General features: G+C 37.2%; 1 protein-coding gene across 3 annotated transcripts in view; it reads right to left on the reverse strand.

Annotated features, from left to right (window-relative positions):
• Window positions 1-27948, reverse strand: part of LOC150102497 (nuclear valosin-containing protein-like) — a 534631-nt gene that overhangs the window by 58469 nt on the left and 448214 nt on the right. For all 3 annotated transcript variants that reach the window (XM_090398755.1, XM_090398754.1, XM_090398756.1), the window contains one exon: window positions 23699-23905. In XM_090398755.1, coding sequence (XP_090254881.1) covers window positions 23699-23905 — 207 coding nt within the window. The remainder of the gene's footprint in view (window positions 1-23698; window positions 23906-27948) is intronic.

A 27948-nucleotide genomic window follows, 5' to 3' on the forward strand; every position in this document is an offset into this window, starting at 1 on the left:
TAATAGGAATTTAGTGCCATAATGAGATAACTAAAAGACCGGAAGATTAATAGAAGATTCAGAATAAATCCACTAAGTTTTAGAATTACTACGTATTCCGATATCGCTTTAAAGAAAGATTGTACAAGGATCAATTAGTTATACAGTAGTAAACATGGAATAATTATTCTGCCCTACAGTAAGCCCATCAAGAATTGTGTAGAGCATGATAAATAATAATTCCGTTATCTCCTTGAAGAATTCTTTTGAATAGTGTTCCATCGGAGTAACAAGTGAATATAGTTTGAAATGTGCTCACATTGAATCTGATGTACTAAGGATTAATTCCGGTAAGAACAGTCCTATTTTATTTATTTCAATGTGAAGGTTTAAGTGATAGTTCCGTCTCAAATATCCTAACATTTATTGTGCCGTTTCACTGAATTTAGCCGAAGTTAGAAGTTGAAAATGATTCCCCTTGAAGCAATAACTGCCGCGATTAATAATAAGTGCTTGCTAAGTGTTAAATATAGAATGTAACTGAGTGATACCAGCAAATTTATTTAGCAAGAAATTCTGTAGTGTTGATCAGCGTGAACAATCTTTGTGATTGAGAGAACTGTGAATTTTGTATCTGAAGATTTGAAATCTAATTTAATATGAATGTATTGACCTGAAGAACTAAGTTAATTGTATTATCTTATTTTTGGAGTTAAATTTATGTATTTGTCATATAACCTTGTATTAAATGTTTTGTTTTGTTGATTTCAATATAGTGCGTGCCTGATTCTTTTCCATTGCACCGTTCATAAAAAGTTCGAATCTTGCGGGAGCCCTAAGTTATAAATATTAAATTCGGCCTGTATGAATAAGGAGATTGCTAAGTTAATTGAAAATTGATTCTACTATTTTCCATAGACTAATCTATATATAGAGTGGCGCAGTATAAATATAAATTTCCCTACATTTTGATTAGTAATCAATCAGCAATTAATTGATTTTATTAAGAACAACATTACAACAAGATGGCGAACCATAGAACCAAGAAGGACGTTCCAACAGTGTGTATGTGTGCACTCACACGGACACAATATGTATTCATTGCCAAGAGAAAATGGACTGTGGTATGAGAGCAAGAGTGGATTGAGAGAGTGTTCTAATGTTTTACGAGCCAAGAATGTGGGATTTGTCACAAGTAGGCAAATAAAGTAATGGGAGTTAATGCTGAAAGCAGTGAAACTGAAAGGATTGCAATGAATAAAGACTCCGATTTAAATGATAGTGAAAGAAATGTGAAAGAGAGTATAAATGAAGTGACTGAATGCAAAAATAAAACCAACCAACTGGAAGATAGTGAGTGTGATAGGTAACGAGAATGAAAGTGACAGACCTGGTGAGACAGCAAAGAGAAGGAGAAAATAATTCAGGATATGAAAGTGAAGTTGGTAAAGATGAGGCAAGAGATGAAGCAATAGCCAAGTAAAATGAGGAGAATAATTGGTATGTATGGAAGAGAGATAGGGAGGTTGGAGTAAAACATAGCAATGTGAAAGAGGTGTCCTATGATTTAAGAGTGGGCATGTATGGAGATTCAATTATTAGAGGTGTAAATAAAGAGAGGGTGCATAAGGTTTGCTTTCCACGGTGTAAATTGAGCAGAGTGATTGAAGCACTAGATATGAGGAAGAAGCGAGCAAAATTGATAGTGGTAGTTGGCACAAATGATCTGGATGGCAACTAGAAATAAGGATGGACATCAGGAGGTTGCTAAAGAGAGTAAAAGATAACAGTGTATTTGGAAAGGTAGTCAGCATGTTGTACAGGTATGATAATCATGAGATGAGACGGTGAGTGAGGATTATGAATGTGATGGTAAATGAAATGTGTGAAGAGAAAGGAATTCGTTTTGTGAATGTGTGGGATGAATTTGAGGGGTAGATGGAGCTATATAAAAGAGAAGGTCTACATTTATATTGATTTGGTGTGAGTCACCTGGAGAAACTGTTGCTGCAAGAGCAAATAATGATTAAAGTGAATGGAAGTGAGTGAAGAGAATGACAGAGAAAGAACACAAGGTAAATGGGGAAATGGGGCGGGAGTTTAAGGTGGAACGGGGAGACATTATGTTATGTGAAAAGAGTGAACAATGGATACAGGACTGGATGTGTGGGCACACAAGAAAGGATTGTGATGACCAGGGGATGTGAGGAAAATATGTATGAGGAAAGATCAGGGATAACAGAGAGAGAGAGAAAGAAGTGTGGCCAGGGAGTGGGGAGTATAGAGGAGTCATATCTGAGTAGCAGGGTTTTTGAGGCTTGTTATAGACAATAAAATAAGCTAGTATGTATATTTATAAATAGCAGAAGTATTCGAATTAAAGGAAATGAAATTGTAGGATTAATACAGTATATTTGCTCTACATTTGTTGGAATAACTGAGACTTGGTTAGATGAAGAAAACATTCCTACAGGAATGGAGATGGATAGATATGTTTTTCATGAGGATAGGCAGGGCAAAAAGGGAGAGGAGTGCTGTTGCTGGTAGCACAGGAGTTATCCCCATCTAAGGTGGAGATGAAAGGAGCGAACAATGGTAGTAGTTTCGAAGCTGCATGGTGTGAGGTGGAAATGAACAGAATGAAAGATCTGGTTGGGTGTTGCTAAAGACCTTGTAATATGGACGGCAGTGAGAATAAATGTGTATGCAAATTGGTCTAACAAATAAGAAAAGAGTGATCGTTATATGTGATTTTAATTATGGTAATACAGATTGGAATGAAGACAGCAACTGGGAGCAAAGAGAATGAATTTCTTCAGTTTTTAAGGGACAACTACCTTAGACAGTATATAACAGAGGGTATATGAAGATCAAGGGTTTTGGATTTGATTATCTCATCAGAGGATGTTATTATAAATGAGGTGTTAAATTTCCCTCCAGTTGTTGAAAGTGACCATGAAGTGATTACTTGGGTGGTCATCAGCCATGTGTGAGATATGAGAACTGTGAGAAAGGAATATATGTGGAACTACAAAGCTGGTGATTATGACAAGCTCAAGAGAAAGCTTACAGCTATATCAAGAAATGAAGAATTAAAAGGCGATATCGCTGCTGCTTGGGACTTGTACAGGAACTGTCTAGCAGAGGCAATGTCTGAATGCATTCCAAAGATCAAGAGGTAAAATAAGGTTGGTGTGAAATGGATGAATGAAGATCCTTTCTTTTAGTGTTGCACAGTGATCAGCATTCATTTTAGAAATTATGGACTTTACAACCATGTTATAAGTTATATAACACGTATTATAACATGGTTGTAAAGTCCATAATTTCTAAAATGGATGAATGAAGAGGTGAAACATGCGATTTGGAAGAAGGCAGAATTGTGAATGCAACATAAGATGAATGGTAGCATAATCAGTTGCACAAGGAGTACAAAGTGCAAGCAAGAGAAAAAAACTCACTTGGTAAGGGCTGGATAAGTGCAGTATGAGCAGCAGTTAGCTAATGAGGTTAAAAGAAATCTTTGAGAGGTTTATTTGATACGTGGTCAGTAGAAGGAAGAATGATACTAATTGGAGAGAATGGTAGAATGATAACCACTGAGGATATAGTAAAGTTAAATGAGCAATTCATAAAGGTATTTCATTCTTGTGAAAGTAATATCATGCAGAACTTGAAAGCAGTAGGGAGGGAGGAAGATCCACTCATGGTGGATGAGCAGGAGGTATATGAGAAATTGAGTAAACTTAATGTCAATAAGGCTGTAGGGTTTTATGGTTATAGCATTGCATGTCTTGAGAGAATATTCCAAAGAGGTAACAACAGCTTTAACTTACCTCTTTAACTTGAGTCTTAGATTAGTGCAAGTTTCAAAGGAGTGGAAAGAGGACAAAATTGTTCTGCTTCATAAAGAGGCGGAAAAGACCAAAGCATCAAATTACAGGTCAATCTGTTTGTCTGGAGTTGTGGTAAATGTCCTAGAGGCTAGGGAGGACCAAGCTTCAGAATTGGGTTGATGATAACAACATGGGTTTGCTAAAAGAAGATCATGTTTCAGCAGTCTACTTACTTATAACAAAGTGACAGGAGCATTGGACAAAGGGGATGCATATATGGTGGTATATGTAGATTCTGCTAATGCCTTTGATAGATTGCCACATGGCAAGTTGGTAATTAAACTGGAACAGATGGGGTTGGATAGCAAATTAAGTGCACAGGATTAGAGATTAGCTCTCTGATAGGTTCTAACAGATAAGTTTAGGTGTTGATGGTTATTCATGACTTTATTTTTCACGGTATTAACAACACTACACAATTTTATAAAAGAGACGTTTTATTAATGCTTATATTTCGCTGATTTTCAACTCAGCATCATCAGAGTATAACACACTTGTACAGGCAACAGTGAGTGAGTAAAACAATATACATTTTTGAAAATTATGGAGACAACTACCGTGTTTGAATAAAAACTTTAGTTTAATATAACTAAAATCTACATGCGACATTTCGACCTTTATGTCAAGGTCATCTTCTGGAGCATACAACTATACACAGAAAACAATCTATACTACAATCAAACTGGTTTGTTAAAGATACTGACCAACTGCTACAACAATTGTTGGCCTGACCTCTGGTGAAAAAAAAAAAAGAAGTATACATCAACACTAGAGTCCTATTATTAGTGTTAACTGTTGGTTGTAAAAATACATTGAGTGCAACAACAAGTATCTATCTATATACATATATTAACATCATGATTATACTTGTACATTCCAGCCAGTTGGTATGGAATGGTTTCTAATACTATCTGAAGATTAGCTAGAGTCCTGACTTTTGCTGGATCTTATATATTAGGTAGGCTGAATGTGCGCCATCCAGATCCTTGGAATTTTCATGCCATCTTTGTTGTTGATAATTGGGTGGTTTATCAGGATTTCGCAGGCTTCCTTAAATTTCCTTTCATACCAGGTTTTTGTATGGTGTAAAGAGCTGGTGCTTTTCCAGTTGATTTGGTGTAAGGTGTTGAGCGCATGGTCTGAGAGGCCTGCTTCACCATAATGGTTATATTTAATGTGTCTAATGTGTTCTTTCTTGCGTATAGGGATTGTCCATCCTGTTTCACCAATATACAGTAAGTTACAGGTGAAGCAGATGCAATAGACTCCAGGATGTGTTAATGGGAGGAGAGGATCCTTAGAGAAGTTGAACATGGTTTTAAGTGTAGTGGGTGGTTTAAAGATGGCATTGAGGTTATAATGTTGTAGGATTCTGTTGATTTTTTCTGATAACCCTTTAATGTATGGGATGGCTATGGTTTTACTGTAATCTAGATTCGTTTTTGTTATAGTTTTATGGAGTATTTTATTAACAGTATTTTTGTTGTAACCATTGTTTATGAATGTGTCGCTGATGATTTTTAGTTCTTGTTTCAGGGCTTGCTGGTTAGAGCAAATTGTTGTAGCTCTGTTTTTAAATGTGTTAATGACTCCATATTTTTGTGATGGGTGGTGGTATGAATTAGCATGTATGTATTGGCCAGTGTGTGTCGGTTTTTGGTAGACTGTGAAGGATAGACTGCCTGAAGGAAGACGTGTGACTATTGTGTCTAGGAATGGGAGTGAATTTTGATTTTCGATTTCGATGGTAAACTGTATGCGTTCGTGTTGTTTGTTCAGATGGCTAAGGAATGTGTTTAGCGTTTGTCACCCGTGCGGCCAGATCGTGAACACATTGTCAACATATCTAAGCCAGACTGTCAGTCTTAGCATGGTGGAATCAAGAGCCCTTTGCTCAAAGGTTTCCATGTAGAAGTTGGCGATTGGGGGGGATAGTGGTGAGCCCATGGCTGTACCTTCTTTCTGTAGGTCAAATTTGTTTTGCCACACGAAGTAACCGGACTGTAGTGTGTGGGCAAAGAGGGCTGTTTTTTTGTTCTCCTACAGAATTGTGTCATTGATGGGGACATTAGCGAAAAGGGCAGAAACGTTGAAACTGACTAATAAGTCGTCTTTGTCGAGTGTTATGTTTTTAATTTTGTTTATAAAGTGTTGTGTGTTTTTTATGTAGGAGGGGGAATGACCTACCAACTCCTTGAGTGTTGCCGCTAATTTCTTGGCTAAGTGATAATTGGAACTGTCTATTCCTTCCATGATTGGTCGAAGGGGCACATTTTTTTGTGTATTTTCGGGACCCCATATATTTTTTTTTTTTGGGGGGGGGGGGGGGGGCAGGCGTAGTGAGGTTCGAGTTTTTTAACTGTGTCTGGTGGCCAAGAAGTGACGGACTTGAGTAGTTTCTCTGTTTTATCCTTTATCCTTTTTGTTGAGTTATAATTTATATGTGTTGTTATCGGCTACTAATTGATTCATTCGAAGTACGTATGTTGACCTATCAAGGATGACAGTGGCATTGCCTTTATCCGATTTTGTTATTATTATGTTTTGTTTGGCTTTTAATGACTTAATTGCTGCTAGTTTTGTTTTTGTGAGGTTGTTCTGCATAGTTTTCTTAGTGTTCAGGACATTACTAGTTTCTAGTCGTATTTTATCTGCTATATTCTTAGGTAGGGACCTGATGCCTCTTTCTATGTGGGAGATAAAATCCAATTTGTTTACCCTTTTAGGCGCTATCACGTAGTTAAGTCCTTTATTAAGGAGCGTAAGTTCGCCACTGTTCAGGGTGTGGCTTGATAGGTTGATCACATGATTCTTGCTTGCCGGTGGTTGGTTGCTCATTGTCTCCCTTGTTTGTTGTTGGTGTTTATCGGGCAGGAGGTCTTCTGATTGGATGGATTCCTGTGATTGGCCGCCATATTTTGCCATTGTTTCAAACTGTGGAATTTGGTCTTAAGTTTTTCTTTATTCTTTTCCAGGGTATATTTGGCCGAATTGTCAGTAATTCTTTCAAGAGTACTTGTAGAATGTCTGGATTAATATAGTTCGATAGATCAGATTGCAATTTTGAAACCAGATTTTGTGTTGTAGCTAGGTTTTGGCAGGCTGTTTGAATCTGTTCTCTGAGCATTGCTTTTTCTGTGCGGTCATAAATACGGAGTGCCTTAGCGGACGTAAATTTCTTTTTTAGCCTGATGCAGATAAGAATAAGGTTATTGTCTCTGCATCTCTTAAACAGGCTAGCCAATTGATCAAGAGGGAAATACGAATCTTTAAGTTACCATAGTGATTGCAGCGCTTGTGGTTATCGTTTCCATGGATTCTGAATCCTTTCTTTTAAGCTTACACGGCGATCCGAATGCATTTTTGAAAATTATGGAGACAACTACCGTGTTTGAATAAAAACTTTAGTTTAATATGACTAAAATCTACATTCGTGAAACAATATAATTGCAAAAGACAAAAGATCTAAAGTCCAATTTTGGCGCCCTCTAACAGAAACAAACAAACAAACAAACAAAAAAAAAAAAACCAGCTATGCAGGAGTTTTTCTTAAGATAACAGTCTCCCAAATTTTTGGCAAATTAATCCAACCATATTTGTTAAGGTTGGGAGAATTCTTCAAAGCCATTGCTGACTCAAAAAAATAATCTTTCAGATCTATAATGACTCCTAAATAGCACATTCGTTTTCCTCCATCTAATCCTGTGTGAAGGAGTGTCCAAAGCATGGTCTGCCAGTCCCGACTTGCCATAGTAATAGTAGCGAATGTATCTTTCATGTTCTTCCAGGCTGATGTTCACTGATCTTCCTGTTTGCCTATAATAGGCCAGGTCACAGTCACAAGGAACTTCATACACTCCTGGGTGTGCTAAAGGGTGAAGTTTATCCTTAGGTGAGCGGATCAGAGATGCCAGCTTGAAATGAGGTTTGAAAGTGGTGCGAAGGCCATGTTTCTACAATACTTTGGCTATCTTTTCTGATGTACTTCTGATATAGGGAATAGAAATGGTCATGATGTATTCTTGTGTATTAGGGGAAGGCAGAGTAATGGGCCTATGTAGTATTTTATCTATTTTGTGGGGATTGTAGCCATTGGCTAAGAATGTATGGCACAGATATTGGAGTTCTCTGGTCAGAGCTGTATCATTAGAACAAATGGCTCTGGCTCTGTGTGTAAGTGTTTTTAAAATGCCATATTGTTGGACTGGATGATGATGTGATTGTTTATGTAGGTATCTTCCTGTGTGTGTGTGTGTGTGTGTGTAGGCTTTCTGTAAATAGAAAAAGATAATGATCCATCTGCACATTGAGCTACCAGGTCAATGTATCAAAGTATAAGTTTTTAAAGTTTTGAAAGCACAGATGGGATGCAGAGTATACGACTAGTGAGGGCTATCTCAGAGAAGTGGAGGAGATGAGAGATCTGGGGCATTAGAGGAGAAGAACCAGAAATTTTTTGGGGACATTTTGCTATGATGTGGTGAACACTGACATATAGGAGTAAGGATGTTATGATTCCTTTGTATAAGGCTTCGATCAGACCACGTGTGGATTGCTGTGCACAGATGTGATTACTAGGTTTTCAAAAAGGTGAAGAGATGTTGAAAAGGGTTCAGAGACAATCGACAAAGACAGGTTGAGGGAATGCAAATTGCAGAGTATAGTGGATAGAATGTGGGGGGGGGGGGACAAGATCACAACAAATAAGTGGATAAGGGATTATTACTATTTAATGTGGATCAGAATTTTCATAGAATGGGTGGAGATAAGGAAGAACAATAGGCCATCTCTGGAAGCTGTATAAGGAGGGTTCAGTAAGGGCAAGGATGAAGAGTAGGCTTTTTTGCATGGAGAGAGTTGTAGGTGGTTAGATGCATTGCCAGGAAGTGTCAAGGGGGTGGAGACAGTGAATGCATTCAAGTCACAATATGATGAGGTGTGTGTGTGTGTGTGTGATGGAGTACCTCCTGTGATGAGTCACTGACTCCATGGAGGCCTGTTGATGATGATAATAATAATAATAAATTCACATGGAGAGAAGACAAAACAAATAAAAAAAGTATCATTGACCAAATTATCGTTGACAGGAATATCTTCACAACAGTTCAGGATAAGAGTATACAAGGAATATGAAATAGAAAGATCAGCATTTAGTTTTGAGCAGAATAAAAATGGATATCATATTGAAAAGAAAAATATATATGAAAGTTTTAAAAAAAGAATTGAATTAAACTGCTTCAGAGGTGAACTGTAGACCTCTAATATACAAACATTATTGGAGAAAAAAATTGAAAGTTTGAAAATAAAACCAAAACTTGGAGAAACTCAGAGGCAAAATATGAAGAAAAGATTGATTATGCTAGAGAGTCATGTAATGAAGTTGTTTCCAAGGATTTAAAAAAAAAAAAAAAAAAAAAAAAAAAAAAAAAAAAAAAAAAATCAGACCTTCATGATGAACTAAAGGTGTTAAAGAGGCAGCGCAGAAAAAGAAGAAATATCAAAAGTGCTTGACAAAGAAAGTAAATGCATGGAATGAAAGTACAGACAACGATGCATGATAGTAAGTTGTGTATAAGAGTAGCTAAACAAGAGTTATGGGAAGACTTGAATAAGAATAGTGAAGATAATTATCATGAAAATAGCACGTTCTGAATGCCACTGAAAAACGCTTAAAAACGGAGGCAAGAGTACCATAAAAGTATCCAAAGAAGATAAAGGCGACATGCAGAAAATAAGGATATTTTGTAGAGAGTTTTTTTTTTTTCTTTTTTGCATAGTTATCAAGTAAATTATAATAGACAACACATGAAGTACTTTCAGGATTAGGCTATTTGCATGTAGATGCTGCTGACTTCACTTCAACTGCCCCATTATTCCATAATGCATATTTTCTTTTTGGACAAGGTGTGACAATTATATTCCCAGAATTGCCTCATACTATTATGTGTATGGCAAGTTAGGCAGAACCACATGACTATACATGTTTAGATGTGTCTTCTGTGCTATTGCCTTGAGTCATGTCAAAACAATCAAATCACCAGTTGACAAGCCATGGCAAGGTTTGCAAATGCATGAATGAAATTCAGAACAGCACATTAATATCACATTTTGACAAAAGCATAAGTGAAACTCTAGACATGTCAAGAATGGTCCTGAACTTTGAACAAACAACTGGATCATCCATCATGACAATGGCTGTACATGTGATGCAATAGCCATCCACAAGTTTCTGGCTAAAAAAGCAACGATAAACATCAACAATGGACCATCATCTGTATTCATCAGACTTAGCCTCTTGAAACTTTCGGGTGTTCTCAAAACTAAGGAATGACTTCACAGGATATAATAAATTTAGTTTAATCCTTTATCCAAGTGTGAGCAAACAAAGTTTGTGCCCGAAAGTATTTTCAGGACTGGGGTAAGGTGGTACAACAAAAATGGGATGGTACCCCAGTCCTGAAGATACTTTCAGGTGCAAACTTCATTTGCTAACACTTGGATAAAGGATTAAACTAAATTTATTATAGTCTAACCAAGTTAAAAATAAACTTTCAACGACTTCACAGGATGTAGATTTTATGTTTCTGACATCCAATGTCATGTGGTGACAGTAAAAAAATGTATTCTAGACGATGAGATCCAGAAATGTTTTGAAGAATGAATTAGACAATGGGGCATTGTTTAAGTGCAGTGCTGCATGAGGAGATTACTTTGAAAGTAACAATAGTCACCAATTGACAGATAAGCAAATATAGTTTTTTGTATGCATTCCAGGAATTTCATTATCACCACTGCATATTGCTACAACTGATAATGAAATTCCTGGAATGCATATCTGTGAAGTCATTCCTCAGTTTTGAGAACACCCAAAAGTCACAAGAGGCTAAGTCTGATGAATATGGATGATGGCCCATGTTGATGTTTATGGTTTTGACTTTTATTGATACTTTCATTGGATCAAGTTGGTAAACACAACAGGCTTTCTTTAGTCTCAGTATTTAATGTTAAATGATCCTAGTGTCATTATCATCTCTTTTTCTTTATAACCTCAAGTCTCATTTTGTAAGAGTTTCTCCTGCTTCTTAACAGATTAATAGAGAAAAAAAAAAAAAAAATCTAAGAACTTTAGCTATATACGTATAGAAGAAATCATACAAAAAAGCTTAGAGAAAGAGTCAGTTTTATGAACTTCTCTTATAGTATAATGAATAGGTAGTTGGCACCATAGTCACAGAAAGCAATCATTCCCAAAGAGATGTCTTTCCAGATGTAAAAATCTGATGACTGATGCAAACATGCTTTGCCACACTACTGTAGACTTTGCTGATGTTGGTCACTTTTTTCTACTTTTGCGCTTTCCAAAGGTGGTATTTGATTTTGTTCATCAAGAAATGTAGATCTGTTTTGTCTGAACCAGATCAAATTGTAGGTGGAGAGAGAGTAAAGACTGGAATTTGTAGTTTATTCACAGCTTTGAATCATAAAAAAAAAAAAAAAAGTTTGTTTATACATTTAGCAATGGGTATTCTGGTACTGTGTGAGTTTGATGGTCATAGTAGATTGTAATATTATTATTATACGGGCACCTCCATGGAGTCCAATGACTCAACGCAGGAGATTCAATCTATTCACACAATCTATCGAACCTCTCTTTGAACTCATTAACAGACAAAGCACTCAAAACTGACTTCAGCAACACATTCCATGCATTCATACCCCACCAAGAAAAAAATCTAGTTGTCACATCCCTACTGACCACACCTTTATTAAACTTCCAGGGATGACCCTTGTTCTGATCCCTCTAGCCAAGTGCTGAAACATTTCCCCTGCATCTGTCCCATAAAATCTTTTAAGCAACTTAAATGTTTCTATCATATCCCCTCTTTTTCTCCTATCAACCAACTTCTGCAATATACACACCTGCAACCTATCCTCATAAGGAACATTCCACACACCACTCACCATCTTGGTTGCTCGCCTCTGAATCCTCTCGACCACTAGCTCATCAGCAAGAAACTGAGGCAACCAGATTTCAGCACAGTAATCCAGACATGGGCATATCAAGGCCTTATAAAGAGGAATAACTTCCTTATCTCTACTTGTTAATGTGTTCTTCAATAGCTAAGTAATCTCATGAGTTACCTTAGCGATCTTTGCAATATATCCTCTAAACTTTAACTCTCTGTCTATTACTCGTAGACAGGCTTATACGTATGCATTATTAAAACACTTAAGGAATTGAACAACGTAGTTAAGGATATAAATTAAATTATACTTTAATAAATATTTTCCGATATTTCGGCAACGTCACATTGCCATCTTCTAAAGGAACTTACAAAAAAAGCACGTGCACGTAGGCACTACAAACACAGTAACTGGGAATGAAGAGATGAAGCTATTGTTCTCCTAAAAGTTCTGATGATGCACTCTAGCGGGCTAAGTAGGTGTTCTTGGCCGTTGGGCTGAAGGTCTGCTGATGTAAGCCTCCCAAATTTGGGGCAGTCGCATACAACCAAATTTGTTGAGGTTTGGAGAATTTCTTAGGGCTGAGGCTGATTCCATAAATAGTCTTTCGAATTTGTATTTGCTACGGTGTATTACTGTAGCTTTCTTCCACCGTATTCTGTGGCGTGTATCCAGAGCATGGTCCGCAAGACCAGAATGGCTGTACTTGTGAAACCGGATGTAGTCCTTGTGTTCAGAAATTCTGATATTCGCTGTCTTGTCTGTTTGGCCAAAGTAAGACAGATTACAACTGCAAGGGACCTGGTATACACCAGGTAGGTCTAGGGGAAGTGGTTGGTCTTTAGTGGAGCGGATAAGGGATGCCAATTTCCTGTAAGGTTTGTAACAGGAGGTCAGGTCATGCTTTTTTAAGATTTTGGTAATCTTTTCCGAGGTGCCTCGGATGTAGGGAATGGTGATGGATTTAGAGTAATCTTTGTTGTGAAGGGGGGAGGGAGGAGAGGGGATCTGTGGTTTGTAGGTTCTAATATTTTTTTGGACTTTTTTTTTTTGGGGGGGGGGGGGTAGCCATTAGCTGAGAAAGTGTTGAGGATGTGATTTAGTTCAGTGTTTAGGGCCAATTCGTTTAAACAGATTAGTTTAGCCCTGTTGTATAGTGTTTTCACTACTTCATATTGTTGTGAGGGGGGGGGGGATTGTTGGTGAATGTATCTGCCTGTATAGGTGGGTTTTCTGTAAACTGAGAAAACCAAGGTCCCATTAGGCTGGCAGGTGACTAGTGTGTCTAGGAAAGGGAGGCTGTTTTTTTCCTCTTTTTTCCAGGGTGAATTTGATTCTGGGGTGTTGGTTGTTTAAGTGTGTTAAGAAGGAGAGAAGTGTTTCAGAGCCATGTGGCCTTTACGGAAGGGAACTTTATGGAACTTTCCGAAAGACTATTTATGGAATCAGCCTCAGCCCTAAGAAATTCTCCAAACCTCAACAAATTTGGTTGTATGCGACTGCCCCAAATTTGGGAGGCTTACATCAGCAGACCTTCAGCCCAATGGCCAAGAACACCTACTTAGCTCGCTAGAGGGCACCGTCAGGACTTTTAGGAGAACAACAGGCATTTACGGACTCCCAAAAATACATAAAGAAAATGTGCCATTACGTCCCATAGTGGATGGCATTGATTCCCCCACATACAAATTAGCTAAACATTTAGCCAAAGAGCTCACACACTATACTGGCAACACACCATCACACATAAAAAACTCAGCCCATTTCAAAGCCAGCATAGAAAACCTTACACTCCAACATACTGACATAATGGTCAGCTTTGACGTCTCCTCTTTATTCACAAATCTCCCACTCAAGGAAACTTTAGAGCTAATCCAAGCTAAATTTTCTCCCGATATCTCAGCCTTATTTCAGTTCACAATGAACTCAGGCTATTTCGTTTGGCAAGGAAAATTCTACAAACAAATAGAGGGGACAGCCATGGGTTCACCACTCTCCCCACCCTTGACCAATTTCTTTACGAGACCTTTGAAGAAAAAGCCTTAGCCTCTGCCCCACAAAAACCAACCATATGGCTTCGCTACATTGATGATGTGTTCGCTATTTGGCCACATGGCTCTGAAACACTTCTCTCCTTCTTAACACACTTAAACAACCAACACCCCAGAAAAAGAGGAAAAAAATAGCCTCCCTTTCCTAGACACACTAGCCCGCCAGCTTAATGGAACCTTGGTTTTCTCAGTTTACAGAAAACCCACCCATACAGGGAGATACATTCACCAACAATCCCTCCCCCCCCTCACAACAATATGGAGTAGTGAAAACACTATACAATAGGGCTAAACTAATCTGTTCAAACGACTTGGCCCTAAACACTGAACTAAATCACGTCCTCAACACGTTCTCAGCCAATGGCTACCCCCCCCCCCCCCCCAAAAGTCCAAAAAATATTAGAACCTACAAACCACAGATCCCCTCCCCTCCCCTCCACAACAAGGATTACTCTAAATCCATCACCATTCCCTACATCCGAAGCACCTTGGAAAAGATTACTAAAATCTTGAAAAAGCATGACCTGACCTCCTGTTACAAACCTTACAGAAAATTGGCATCCCTTATCCGCTCCACTAAAGACCAACCACTTCTCCTAGACCTACCTGATGTATACCAGGTCCCTTGCAGTTGTAATCTGTCTTACTTTGGCCAAATAGGCAGGACAGCGAATATCAGAATTTCTGAACACAAGGACTACATCCGGTTTCACAAGTACAGCCATTCTGGGCTTGTGGACCACGCTCTGGATACATGCCACAGAATACGGTGGAAGAAAGCTACAGTAATATGCCGTAGCAAATACAAATTCGAAAGACTATTTATGGAATCAGCCTCAGCCCTAAGAAATTCTCCAAACCTCAACACATTTGGTTGTATGCGACTGCCCCAAATTTGGAAGGCTTACATCAACAGACCTTCAGCCCAACGGCCAAGAACACCTACTTAGCCCACTAGAGGGCACCGTCAGGACTTTTAGGAGAACAATAGCTTCATCTCTTCATCCCCAGTTACTGTGTTTGTAGTGCCTATGCACGTGCTTTTTTTTGTAAGTTCCTTTAGAAGATGGCAATGTGACGTTGCCGAAATATCGGAAAATATTTTTAAAGTATAATTTAATTTATATCCTTAACTACGTTGTTCAATTCCTTAAGTGTTTTAATAATCTGTCTATTACTATCCCTAAACCTATAGCTTCATCTATTTCCTGGAGTACAGTGCCATCAAAGCGATATATGGCTTGTAATCTGTTTATCCCAAAATGCATAACTTTATTTCTCCACATTAAACTGACACCCATTATCTTTTGCCCATACTGCAGCTTATTTAAATCTTCCTGCAAGCTCTGAACATCGCCTTGATTAACTGCACAGGCCTGTGATGGAAAAGTTGCCTGAGAAGTAATAATTGATTCTTATAGATATTTAAGTGCTGCATTCAGAAAAAATAGTAAAAAAATTGCATCACCCACCACTTTTACTCAATTTCTAATTTTATTATTTTTATTAGTAGTATTTGGATTTAAATTCAGCACATTAGTATTTATTTTCATTCTCCTTTATTTACAGCTAATTAGTTGTATAAGTGCTTTTTTGAAGTGCTTTTTTTTATGGTAAATAAAGAAATTTACCTGAAACTTCTCATTATTAAGATAGGAAGGGGAGGGAAAAATGCAGATAAAAGTGCAGGTGGCTACTTCGAATCTGATTCGCCAACATATAACAGATGACTTTCCTGTTGTCACAGACACATTTTCTTGTCTGATTCTTTAGTTGAAATTTAGTCGTTGACTACTACTAAGGTTATCATATTTCTGAAAGGTGGCATATTTTCTAAGAAGAAAGAGATTTCTTCCTTACTTTTCAGAGGAAGGTGATTTAGTTTACTGTAACGATATTCCCAGACTGATAAGAAAATTCAACGTAAAATATGAAGTCATCGATTGGAAGTTGTTTATTGATTCCTCAAAAAGAAGCCTCAAAGCTGTGCTTCTCCATAATTAAAATAAGTATGCTTCAGTACCAGTAGCACATACCAAGCATTTGAAAGAACAATACAAAAATTTAGCCTTCATTCTCAGCAAACTTAAGTATAATGATCATGGATGGACAGTTTGCGGTGATCTTAAAGTCATATCTATGATTTTGGGACAACAAAGAGCATACACCAAATACCAGCGCTTTTCGTGCGAGTGGGATGGCCAAGATCAAGAGCAACATTGGATCAAGAAGGAATGGCCAGAAAGAGTCACATTAGAACCTGGAAGTAAAAATGTGTTACACAAAACTTCGGTTGCTTGGGAAAAAATCCTTTTACCCCTGCTTCACATAAAGCTGGGATTGATGAAGCAATTTGTCAAGGCTTTGTCGAAAGAAGGAGAGTGTTTTAAATACAAATACATCTATGCAAAATTTCCAGAATTATCTACAGCAAAATTGAAAAAAGGTATTTTTATTGGTCCGGACATCAGGAAACTTATGAAGGATGAACTGTTTGAAAAAAAAATGGCAGCTGTTGAAAAAGAAGCATGGAAAGCTTTGAAAGAGGTGGTGACCAAATTTTTAGGAAATCACAAGGATCCCAATTATAAAATGATTGTGGAAGACATGCTACAGAAATTCAAGGATTTGGGATGCTCCATGAGCTTAAAAGTGCACTTTCTCAACTCTCATTTAGACTACTTTCCTGAGAATCTGGGAACTGTCAGCAAGGAGAGCATAATAATAAATTTAGTTTAATCCTTTATCCAAGTGTGTGCAAACAAAGTTTGCGGCTGAAAGTATCTTCAGGACTGGGGTAAAGTGGTACAACACCGGGCGACTCCTTGCAAAGGTGGAGCAAGCTACCAACAATCCTATCTCAGCATCTCCCATAATGCAAAACACATCTCCTTGTGGATATGTATAATGTTATGCATTAAGGGAAGGGCCACTACCCAGACTAGTTTCGACCTTTATTGAGGTCTCTTCAGTGGGAGCCAGGCCCAAGTGGAGATACCAAAGCAGAAGCATTAGCAAGGTCATCTCCTCCTATAGGAGCTGCCAAACGGTGTGCCACTTTTTATTAAATTACTCTGGATTTAGAGAAAGATGTTGAAAGTTTATTTTTCACTTGGTCAGACTATAATAAATTTAGTTTAATCCTTTATCCAAGTGTGTCCCACCGAAGAGACCTCAATAAAGGTCGAAACTAGTCTCGGTAGTGGCCCTTCCCTTAATGCATAACATTATACATATCTGCAAGGAGATGTGTTTTGCATTATGGGAGATATTGAGATAGGAGTGTTGGTAGCTTGCTCCACCTTTGTAAGGAGTCACCCAGTGTTGTACCACTTTACCCCAGTCCTGAAGATACTTTCAGGCACAAACTTTGTTTGCAAACACTTGGATAAAGGATTAAACTAAATTTATTATAGTCTGACCAAGTGAAAAATACACTTTCAACATCTTTCTCTAAATCCAGAGTAATTTAATAAAAAGGTGGCACACTGTTTGGCAGCTCCTATAGGAGGAGATGACCTTGCTAATGCCTCTGCCTTGGTATCTCCACTTGGGCCTGGCTCCCACTGAAGAGACCTCAATAAAGGTCGAAACTAGTCTGGATAGTGGCCCTTCCCTTAATGCATAACATTATACATATCCACAAGGAGATGTGTTTTGCATTATGGGAGATTCTGAGATAGGAGTGTTGGTAGCTTGCTCGACCTTTGCAAGGATTCGCCCGGTGTTGTACCACTTTACCCCAGTCCTGAAGATACTTTCAGGCGCAAACTTTGTTTGCACACACTTGGATAAAGGATTAAACTAAATTTATTATAGTCTGACCAAGTGAAAAATAAACTTTCAGCAAGGAGAGCAATTCCACCAAGACATCAAGAAGATGGAAAGAAGGTATCAGGGCAAGTGGAATGTCAACATGATGGCAGACTATTACTGGATGTTGCGCAAAGACGACCCGGGAGAAGAATTTCACAGAAAAAGTTCAAAAAGAAGCTTTGAAGAAAAAAGAAAAAGATACCACAACGAAATATAAAGTATGTACTAAAGATTAATCTTTAATTACTTTAATTAAAACATTTTTTTCTAATACTTTCATTCCAAAAATGTTTACGGAAAATTTTAAATACTGTTATTTTACTTAATATAATGCATTTTTTAAAGCTATTTTACTGAAATATTGAGATCCATGTTGTGAAAAATCCTTACGTGATAGAGAAAAATGCAAGAGATATTTAAAATCAGCAGTCAAAAATAAATCAGAAACAGTGAATAGTTTCTAGACAACATTTCATGACTCGAATTTTGCGGGCCTGTGCTATTACTCTACTTATTTTGCATCACCAGCAAACAACTGAATATTTCCTATGTCACTTATGTACAAATTAAACAGCAATGTCCCAGCACTAAATCTTGCGGTATGCCACTAGTCACCTGTTTTCACCTCAATTATGCTCCTCCATATACCACTTTTTGATATCTGTCCAACAGCCACCTTCTTATCCACTCCCATTTATTCTAATATGCATAACCGAGTACCATGTGGTATTCTGTCAAATGCTTTGCAAAATCCAGCAAAATCATCATGTAGCCATTTCCTTTATCCCACTCAGCTCTTACTATATTATAAAAAGTTAGTAAATTACTAGGGCATGACCGATCCTTCACAAAGCCATGTTGACCTTCATTAAGTATCATATTTTTATCTACCCATTCTTAAATTCTCGTTTTGACCAATTTTTCTAATACTTATACCACCATGTCTATAATTTGTTACTTCAGTCTTAGAACCTCCCTTATGCAAAGGGATAATTTTGCCATCTTTTCACTCCTTTCGAACTCAACCAAAGCTGAGACTTAAATTAAAGAGCCTAGTAGAACCAACTGTATATTTTGTCTTACTGGCCTTAATCTCACACCAGATTGCGTCAAATGAATAGCCACCCTCTCACCTGTCTCCTATTCTTTTTGGCTGTAATTCCTCTGCTATCATAACTAGTACATGCCTCCCCCCCCCCATCCTATCTTACCTGAAAATACTAAACCCTTCAAGCCTTGTAACTACATTATTTTCTGTTAGCCAAGTCTCCCTAATGCCTGTAACTTTTGGTGAGGTTGCACTAACCAATGCTAAAAGTCTCCTCCCTCTTCTTCTTGAAACTTCTGGCATTAGTATATAGAAACTGCAACATCCCTTTAGACCCCCAACCCACTTTTACTTCCTGAATTGACTATCCTATTCAATGTTTTTGCTAGAGAGACTAGATTTCTCACTCACCTCATGGGTGCCTTCACAAACTCTCACTTGCTTCCACCATAATTGCTTAAGTTTTCCTGAATCTGAGCTTCAGCGTGCTCAGTGAACAAAGCTCTCTCCCCAGATACCTAACACCAAGACCATTTAGATGCAGTCAATCAGCATTGTACAAATCCTTCTTTCCGTCAAACACAGACAATCTAATATGTTGCTATAACTTCTACTACTGGACCTCTGTGACAGGTGTCTTTGAAAAAGGGTGCAGAGAACACTATGAAGTATCTGATTAATGTGCTGAAGATGTATAGATACTAATGCTTTACAGGTAACTTGCAGAGTATTGACCAGGTACTTAACCTTCAAAATAGGCAGGGAGAAACCTACCCAAACTGAGGCAAAAACTGAAGATCTTTATCAATCTTATCTTGAAAAATTCCATAAACAGTTTAGGAATCATCTCTAGATTATTGTTTCCTGTTCATTGTAGATGCCTGTAATGTTGGCATAGTTTCCAGAGCTGTAACTCTACTACTGAGAATGGGGTCTGATGCAGACCCCATTCTCCATAGCCTGAGGGATTCCCAACTTTCATGAAAGATCTGATGTGTTTGCAGCATGAAGTTTTCTCTGACAATTCCAACAATTCTAAGTATAGTTTTTCAGGGTTAACACACAGCCCACAGATGTTATAAAATTCAGCTAGTCTGAAGAAACAATACACAGAGTCGATTCCTTAAAGTGAACACAATGTCTTTGGCATACATGACGGGTTTTAATAAGGTCCAAAATCATAATAACTGTACATTCTTGAACCATCTGTTAAGGGTTCTACTGCCAATGTGAAGAGCAGGGCACTTAAAGCACTTCCTTGTCTAAACCCTCAGGAACAGGATCTGACAGGAATATGTTGACTAAAATTTTGTCATCACTCTTTTATAAATTTTGATTATAACCTCAGTAAGATATGCTGGAGATACTCATGTTGAATGATGTCAAGTGCTCTGTTTAAATCTGTTTACAATAATGCATATGGAACTGTTGCTGGTTTACTAGATGCATTATGTCCCTAAAAAGGGATAAGCTGGAGTAAATCATTTTTTCCAGAAATCCATAGATTTGCATGATTTGAATTATCATCAGTTTGAATTATCATCAATTGAAAGATCATCAGTACTTGAATTAGTAACCGTTTAAAGGAACTTAAACGGTTACTAATTCAAGTACTGATGATCTTTCAAAGAACTTTGTAACATATACTGGTTAGGGCTATGGGCCTTTACCTTGTAATACTTAATAAGTCTCCTGATTTGGGGGGGGGGAAGCTTTCCACAAACTTCTCTGGAAAGTCTCAGTGTGTTACAATATTATTAAAAAAGTGCAATGAAAACTGGGAACCCTACTTTTTATGCAACTTTTTTTTACTTCTTTTGGTTATGGTAAAATGTGTGCTTATGTGTTCATGTAGCTTATGTCTTGTTCATATACTGTATAGGTTTTTCTAATGACCTTCATACAGAGGTTGAAATATTGAGTATTATTTTCTTAATTATTTTACTTACAATAAAATAATTGTTTCAACACGTGTGTTTTTATCAACATAAATTCTACACCATGAATGCTGACCTGCCATGTAACCTTGAAAGAAAATTATCTAAGTTTCTTTATGCAGTTAGCAATGCCATAGAAGAAGGCAATGTAAAACCTCATACATCATGGATTAACTCTGAAGAAAACTGCTAACAGGAGTTAGTAATAATACAACTTAATTATTGATCTCTCAGAGTTGCTATACACCCTTCGAAGATGCGTAGAAGGAAATGATGGTTTTGTTGTCATGAAACTGAGGATCCTAACAAACCCAGTTTTGTTGTTATATAGTATATGTTATATTTTGTTGATATATAGCGGCTGTTTATAGGGTGCTGATGTACAGGTCTTTTCAAATGGTAAAATCTGGACATTAATTGTGACTTGTTCTTCATGATGTGACACAGTGCATTCAGTAATTCTTTACAAAATTACCCATGTATTGGGATTAAGAGAATTAAATAAATTTTTTTGAGGATAGAATTCTCCATGTTAATCAAGTACAAGGAAAAGTAGATGCCTACTTCAAATACTCAATTTTCCATTCTGCATTCAATTTTATTTCAATTTTTACAGATGGCACAGGGAGTGTTTTACTCAGATGGGATTTAATTTTGAAACCAAGTCTCCAAAATTATACAAATACAACTGCTTAAATATTCATGTCCATATTTATGCATGAGGTTGACAGCAAAGTATTTGGTTATCCCCACTCCTCCAACACTGTTTTATTATTGATTACCTAATTTAATAAATACTTCACAATTATCCTACTATCCAAACTGTTCTTATGTGGAGTTCGGATGTCATATCTATCAGCTATGGTTCATTTTATTATTATCTTCGTAACCGCCATGGAGTCAACAAACTCGTGGGAGGCCCACTCAACCAGCAATATGTCTATCTTATTGAGCTTTCAAGTTATTTACACTACTTGTATTCATAATGCACTCTTGCAATGCATTACACTCACTACAACTCTCCATGTAAAAAATCTACTTCTCACGCCCTTCTTCACCACATCTTTATACAACTTCCAGGGATGGCCTCTCATTCTTTCCACCTTAACATCCACTCTTTTTATAATTCCTTCTGTATTAATCTGATAGAATCACTTAACTAACTTGGAAGTCTGTATCATATCTCCTCATCTCCTTCTCCTATCCACCAACCTCTAATCCATGTTCTCCCAAATGCTCTTCATAACTAACACTCCAGAGTTCTGATATAACTTTGGTCATCTGTCTTTGGACCCTCTGTAGTGTTTCCAGATCATAATGAAAAGTAGGTGACCAAATCTGAGCACAACAGTCCATATATGGTCTGACCAATGCCTTATATAAAGGCACCACCACCTTATCCTTATATGTCAATGTATAACAGCAACACCACATGCAACACTTGCAATGTGCCCTCAGAACTTCAGTCGACTGTCTATCATCACTCCAAGATCTCAAATCTTATTCACTTTCTGAAGTACAGCTCTACCAATAATTCTGATAATTCTACCTAACTTTGCATCACTGGCAAACATTTGAAGATCCCCCAGTCAATCCACATGGAATGTCATTAACAAATAAGTTAACAGCAGGGACAAAAGAACAGAACCCTGAGGCATGCCACTGCTCACCTTCCTTTTCTAAGACAATGCTCCATTATATACAACTTGCTGGTATCTTTCAGAAAGCTTATCTTCAATCCATCTAATCTCATCTTCTGCAGCTTATACACCAATCTGTTATGTGGTAATCTATCAAATGTCTTTGCAAAAAAAAAAAACCCACTATATATGAATCTCCTTCATCCAAACACATTCGTCACCTTATCATAAAATATAAGTGGATCGCAAACACAAGACCTGCCCTTCCCTTCACAAACCTATGCTGACCATAGAGATTATCATATATCCATCAACCCAATCCTGCATTCTATTTCTAAACAATTTTTTCAATACTTTGCACAACAGCAGATATGAAGATTATAGACTGATCTCACCTTTTATCCAAGCAAAAACTTCGTTGTGAAGTATCGGCTACTTGTACACAGAAACAGTTCATCAAATTGCCATAGTATCATCACATAATTTACATCATACTTTCTATTTGGACATCTATATTGCCATGCATTATGGGAAGGATCACTACCCAGACTGTGTTTTACTTTTATTGTGGTCTCTCAGCAGCGGGGGCTCGACTTCACATCAAACTGTCTCGGTATCATCTGATTTGACTATTTGACCATGAAAAAACTTGCCACAACTTTCTCTCATCCAGGGTATTGTAATAATATGGTGATAAACCATTTTGCTATTTACAGAAGTCATACTATTCTATAGTATGACTTCTGTAATGGATGTAGTTTTAACTGATTCAACTAGATTAAGGATGATCTAGAGGACACTTACCCTAAGAGTAGAGAAGAGCAGAGCAAACATCGTGCCAGAGAGCCTTTGCTTGTTGCTGAGTAGAGCATCCAGAATGTAAAGTTTGGCATAAATGATGGATTTCTGCTTGCAGATGGAATGCATGCTTTGCATAGTGCCATCTGGTTGAATCAATGTAGATACTCAGTCTCCTGGAGTTATTCAGGTTTACAGTGACTAAAGTATGATTTTAGGCGACTATTAATTTACAGTTTTTGGAACTTGTGGGACCTTTTTAAACAAACTGTTCCTTAATAAAGGTTAAAACTGATCCTGGTAGTAGCCTTTCCCATAATGCAAAGCAATACACATGTCTGGAAGGAAGGATGCTGTATTCCTGGCATGTACTTTTTGCACTGAGGCAATTTTATGTAAAGCCTATTGCCTCTACATACAAATAGGCTGGTTGTTAAGATATTTATTTCATGTGTAAACTTTTGTTTACTCATATTTAAGTAACGGATAGAAACAACGATAGAATTTCTTCTCAAATATAATTTACACACAGAGTATGCAAATTCTGGAATATATTTTTCAAACAAACCTTAGTAATTGTTTTAAGGATATCCATTTTATCTTTAGAATCTGGAAGATTGACGAAAAGAGTTTTATCTAGACGTCCTGGCCGTAACATAGCAGGATCAATTATGTCTGGACGATTTGTTGCAGCCAAAACAAAAACTTGCTGCCTGGATTCTAGTCCATCCATCTCTGTTAGAAGCTGATTTACCACTCTCGAACTTGCACTACCCTGTAAAAAGACAAATGCATCAGAAAGTTAAAAAAAAAAATACCACTGAGCACCTTTCAGTGGTAAATTGAAGACTCAAATACATAAATACTATTTTTTTAAAAAAGTAAGAATTGGAAAAACAAAAACCAAACCTTGGAGATTCAGTGGTAAACTATATAGAAAACTAATTAAGCCAGAGAGGTTGTCTGCAAGGATAGAAAAATCAATATGCCCTGGTGGACTCAGGAATTTAAAACAGCTGTCAAGGGAAAGAAGAAAGCATATTGAAAGTTACTGGCAAGTCAGTCAGCATATGATCTAAAAGAATATAGAGAAAAAAAATGCAAGAAAGCAAACCAATGAATGTGTCAAACTAGTTACACAAAAGTTATGGGAACACTTTGGTAAAAACAAAGAAAATAAATATCAGGAAGTGAGTAAAATATTCTGGAGGCTATTAAAAAGCCTAGAAATGGAGGAAAAAGTACTATAAAAGGAATCAACTATGATAAAGGCAACATGAAAACTGAAGAAAACGATTTTCTAGATGCCTAGAGTAAGTACTTTGAAACACTGCTAAATGAAATTAGCCATTACAGCACAGTGGCAGAAAATATTCAAGAGTAAAGCAATGAGGAATATATATATTGATACTTGAGGTAGAAAAAAGCCATCAAAAGCCTGATGGAAAGGCAGCTGGAGTAGATGATATTCAATCAGAAATGCTCAAATATGAGGTATAAAAGTTTTACATTGGCTACACTGCATAATTCAGAAGGCCTGGTCAGAGATTCAAATCCAGATGACTGGAGTAGAGTTCAAATACCCTTCTAAGCAGAAGTCTTTGCTATAAGTAATACCTAACACAAATCATAAATCTACCCATTCAAATTCCTGATAAACCACTTCACTCTCTCCAAATACTCTGGATCTCTTTTTGACCAGTTGTCCTTCCATATGCACTATAGAGATTACCTCTTCTCTCAGTAACTCAGACTGCAATCTTGTACAAATCTCCTCTCTTACCAAACACTCCTCCTCCAACCAATCCTGACCTTGCATCCTCTAGATGACCTCAGGAATTTCTACTCTTCCTTTCCTTGGTCTGACTATTGTTTCCACTTGCCTGATCCTAACACCTGCTGTGAATAAGTCACAAAAATTATTCTCGTTGGTATGAAGGCATTCATCCCTCATTTAATTCATAATCCTCATCTGCTTTCCAAGTCCTGATTGAACCAGAAATGTAGAAAAGCAGTTGAATAAAAAAATTTAGCTTACTATACGTGGCTCACATCAAGAACTCCAACTTCATTCTCTGCTTATACCAAAGCAAGCAACATATGCAAATCAGTCATCAGCAGATCCAAATTTGATTTCATAAAGAACAACAGAAGAAAATTTGTCTCCTCTCCAAGTCGATAGTGCCTTCTGGTCCCTTGTTAAGGCCATTGGACATAACTTCTGCTCACCTGCACTTTCACCTTTCTCTCATCCTGATGGTTACCACTGATAATTCATCCAAAGATAAAGCTGACCTCCTGGCATCACTCTTTAACTTAAACTCTTGCATAGATGATCATGGGAAATCACTTCCTATTATACCAGAGTCCAAGAACTGTATGCCTTCCATAGTTTTTTTTGACAAAAGGACATCAGAAAACTACTAAATAACTTGGATACTAAAACATTTTCTGGTCCTGATAGCATCCCTCCAATTGTTCTCAAACATTGTGCTATTGAGCTAACATCTGCCCTGCATCACCTCTATAATTTATTAAACATATCTGTTACTTATCCCAATTCATGGAAGCAATCTCATATCCATCCTATTCCTAAAAAAGGAATAGGATGGATATGAGGCCAACCTTACTTAGAGCCCAACCAATTAATCTGCAAATACCTAGAAAGATTCCACTATTTAAGATCCACAGCTGATCTCATAGCTTACATTGTCCGCCACTGGACACATACCATGGAATGATCTGGAAAAACTTGTGCTGCTCCTCTTGACATTTCCAAAGCTTTTGGCTGTGTGTGGCATCCAGACCTACTAAACAAATTGCCATCCTTTGATCTCCCTTGCCATCCTTTGGAATTGGGTAGCCAGCTTTCACACTAGTTGTTCTCTGCGAGTGATTGTAAATGGCTCCTTCTCTTCAAGCTTCACCACCAATGCTGGAGTGGCTCAAGGCTCTATCCTATCTCTTTCTCTTATACATAAATGATCTACTCACAATCACCACTAATTGTATCCACAGCTTTGCAAATGATAGTACTCTCCATTCATCCTACTAACTTGACTAAGCCTACAGTACTCTGACATTCCAGGCTACAGATCACCTACAACTAATGCCTTAAACGCTGATCTACATACAATTCTTAAATAGGTCGAGGCCAACCTTTTACCCTCAGTAATACACAAATTACCAGACAAGATCAGATTTTTCTTCTTAGACTAACATTTACCTCCATTCTTTCCTGGCATAAACACATCACATCAATAGTCACATCAGCATACAAGAAACTTGGCATTCTCTTTTATTCAAGACCTTAATTTACACCCAGATGACCCTTAACTATATACAAATCACATATTTGTCGATGTTTAGAATGCTGCTCATGTTTGGTGTTTAGGATGGTGTACTAAAACCTCCTTTAAAATCCTTGCCACTATTCAGAGGTGTGCAACTAGGTTCATAGATGATCCATCTCTTACAGATTTCTCTTCAACCTCTATCTCACAGACACGGTGTTTCAGCAGTGTCTGTTCTACAGGTACTTTCATTATCACCCGCTCCAGTAAACTGGCAACCACAATTCTCCGCTTTTTGTTGCACTTATTAATACAAGAACAGCAGTTACTCAGCATCCTTTTACTGTGCAACTGCAAACACAATGAACCTGCTATTCTTCTTTTTTTATTCCATTCACAACTGTCCTCTGGAACAGCCTTCCTCATGACAAAATCCCAAACAATTACAACTTGCAAGCTCCTCAAAAAACATGTATCCTTCCAGTCCTCATCTCTGCATCCTTATATGTTAGTACTCTCCATTATAGGTCTTTCGAACTCTCATGTACAGGATCAACATGGGGGGGGGGTATAACATATTTGCTCTCCAACTAAGAGACTGCAGGTTCAAACCCACTGGGGAGCATGGATGTTTATGAGCATCTTTAGGTGGAAGATGAATTTAAATGCCTGTTGCGAGATCTGCTCATCAGAGAACTGAAGTTGCTTGACAAAGATGGAACAAAGTTCCATGTTTGATCTCCAGAGCAGGATTTGTGATCTACGTAAAAATAAATTTATATATATATATAATAAAAACAGGAAAAAAAAATCCTTAGCCTGCCTGTAGTACTAATGTACTATAGGTTTGCTAAAAGCCTTTCATGGGTGGGAGCTATAAAAACAAGAGGTTGTCAGGATCAATTCACTACAAGACAAACAGTTAAAAAATAATGGGAATATAACAAGTATCTTTATTAAAATTTTTTATATCTGGAAAAAAATGACAAGGTGCCAAGGGAAATGCTGTTCAAAATGCTACAATTATATGGTGTGAATGGGGATTTTATGAAAATTCATTGAAAATAGTTAACTGAAAGACAGTTTACTGAATAGTAATTCATTGAAAAGGTAATTTAGCGAATAAACAATTCGAACCACAGTTCATCACACGACAATTCACCGTAAATGCAACTGATGGAAAAAACAATTCACCAATTTTTTCATGAATTCTTTCATAATTCACTGAAAAAGTAATTTTCTTGCAAACTATTGTCTATAAGTGTTCAGCAACAATACCTAACATTATTTAAGATTACAGACAGCATATATAAGTAGTTACTGAGATGTAATAATTAATTTGTTGCATTTTATAACAAATTTTCTGTAAGTATACATACTGCTTCATTGTATTCATAGTGATTTATCTCTAGATAACAAATTTCGTTCTGCCTAATTTTTTCACAACAATGGTCAGATTGAAATCGAAACTGTTTTCACATCATATATTATATTATGTATGATATATACTAGATTATATTATATA

Source organism: Typopeltis vanoorti, chromosome 10, assembly GCF_054136105.1.
Source record: "Typopeltis vanoorti isolate ZY-2024b chromosome 10, IOZ_Tvanoo_1.0, whole genome shotgun sequence".
Taxonomy (NCBI): domain Eukaryota; kingdom Metazoa; phylum Arthropoda; class Arachnida; order Uropygi; family Thelyphonidae; genus Typopeltis; species Typopeltis vanoorti.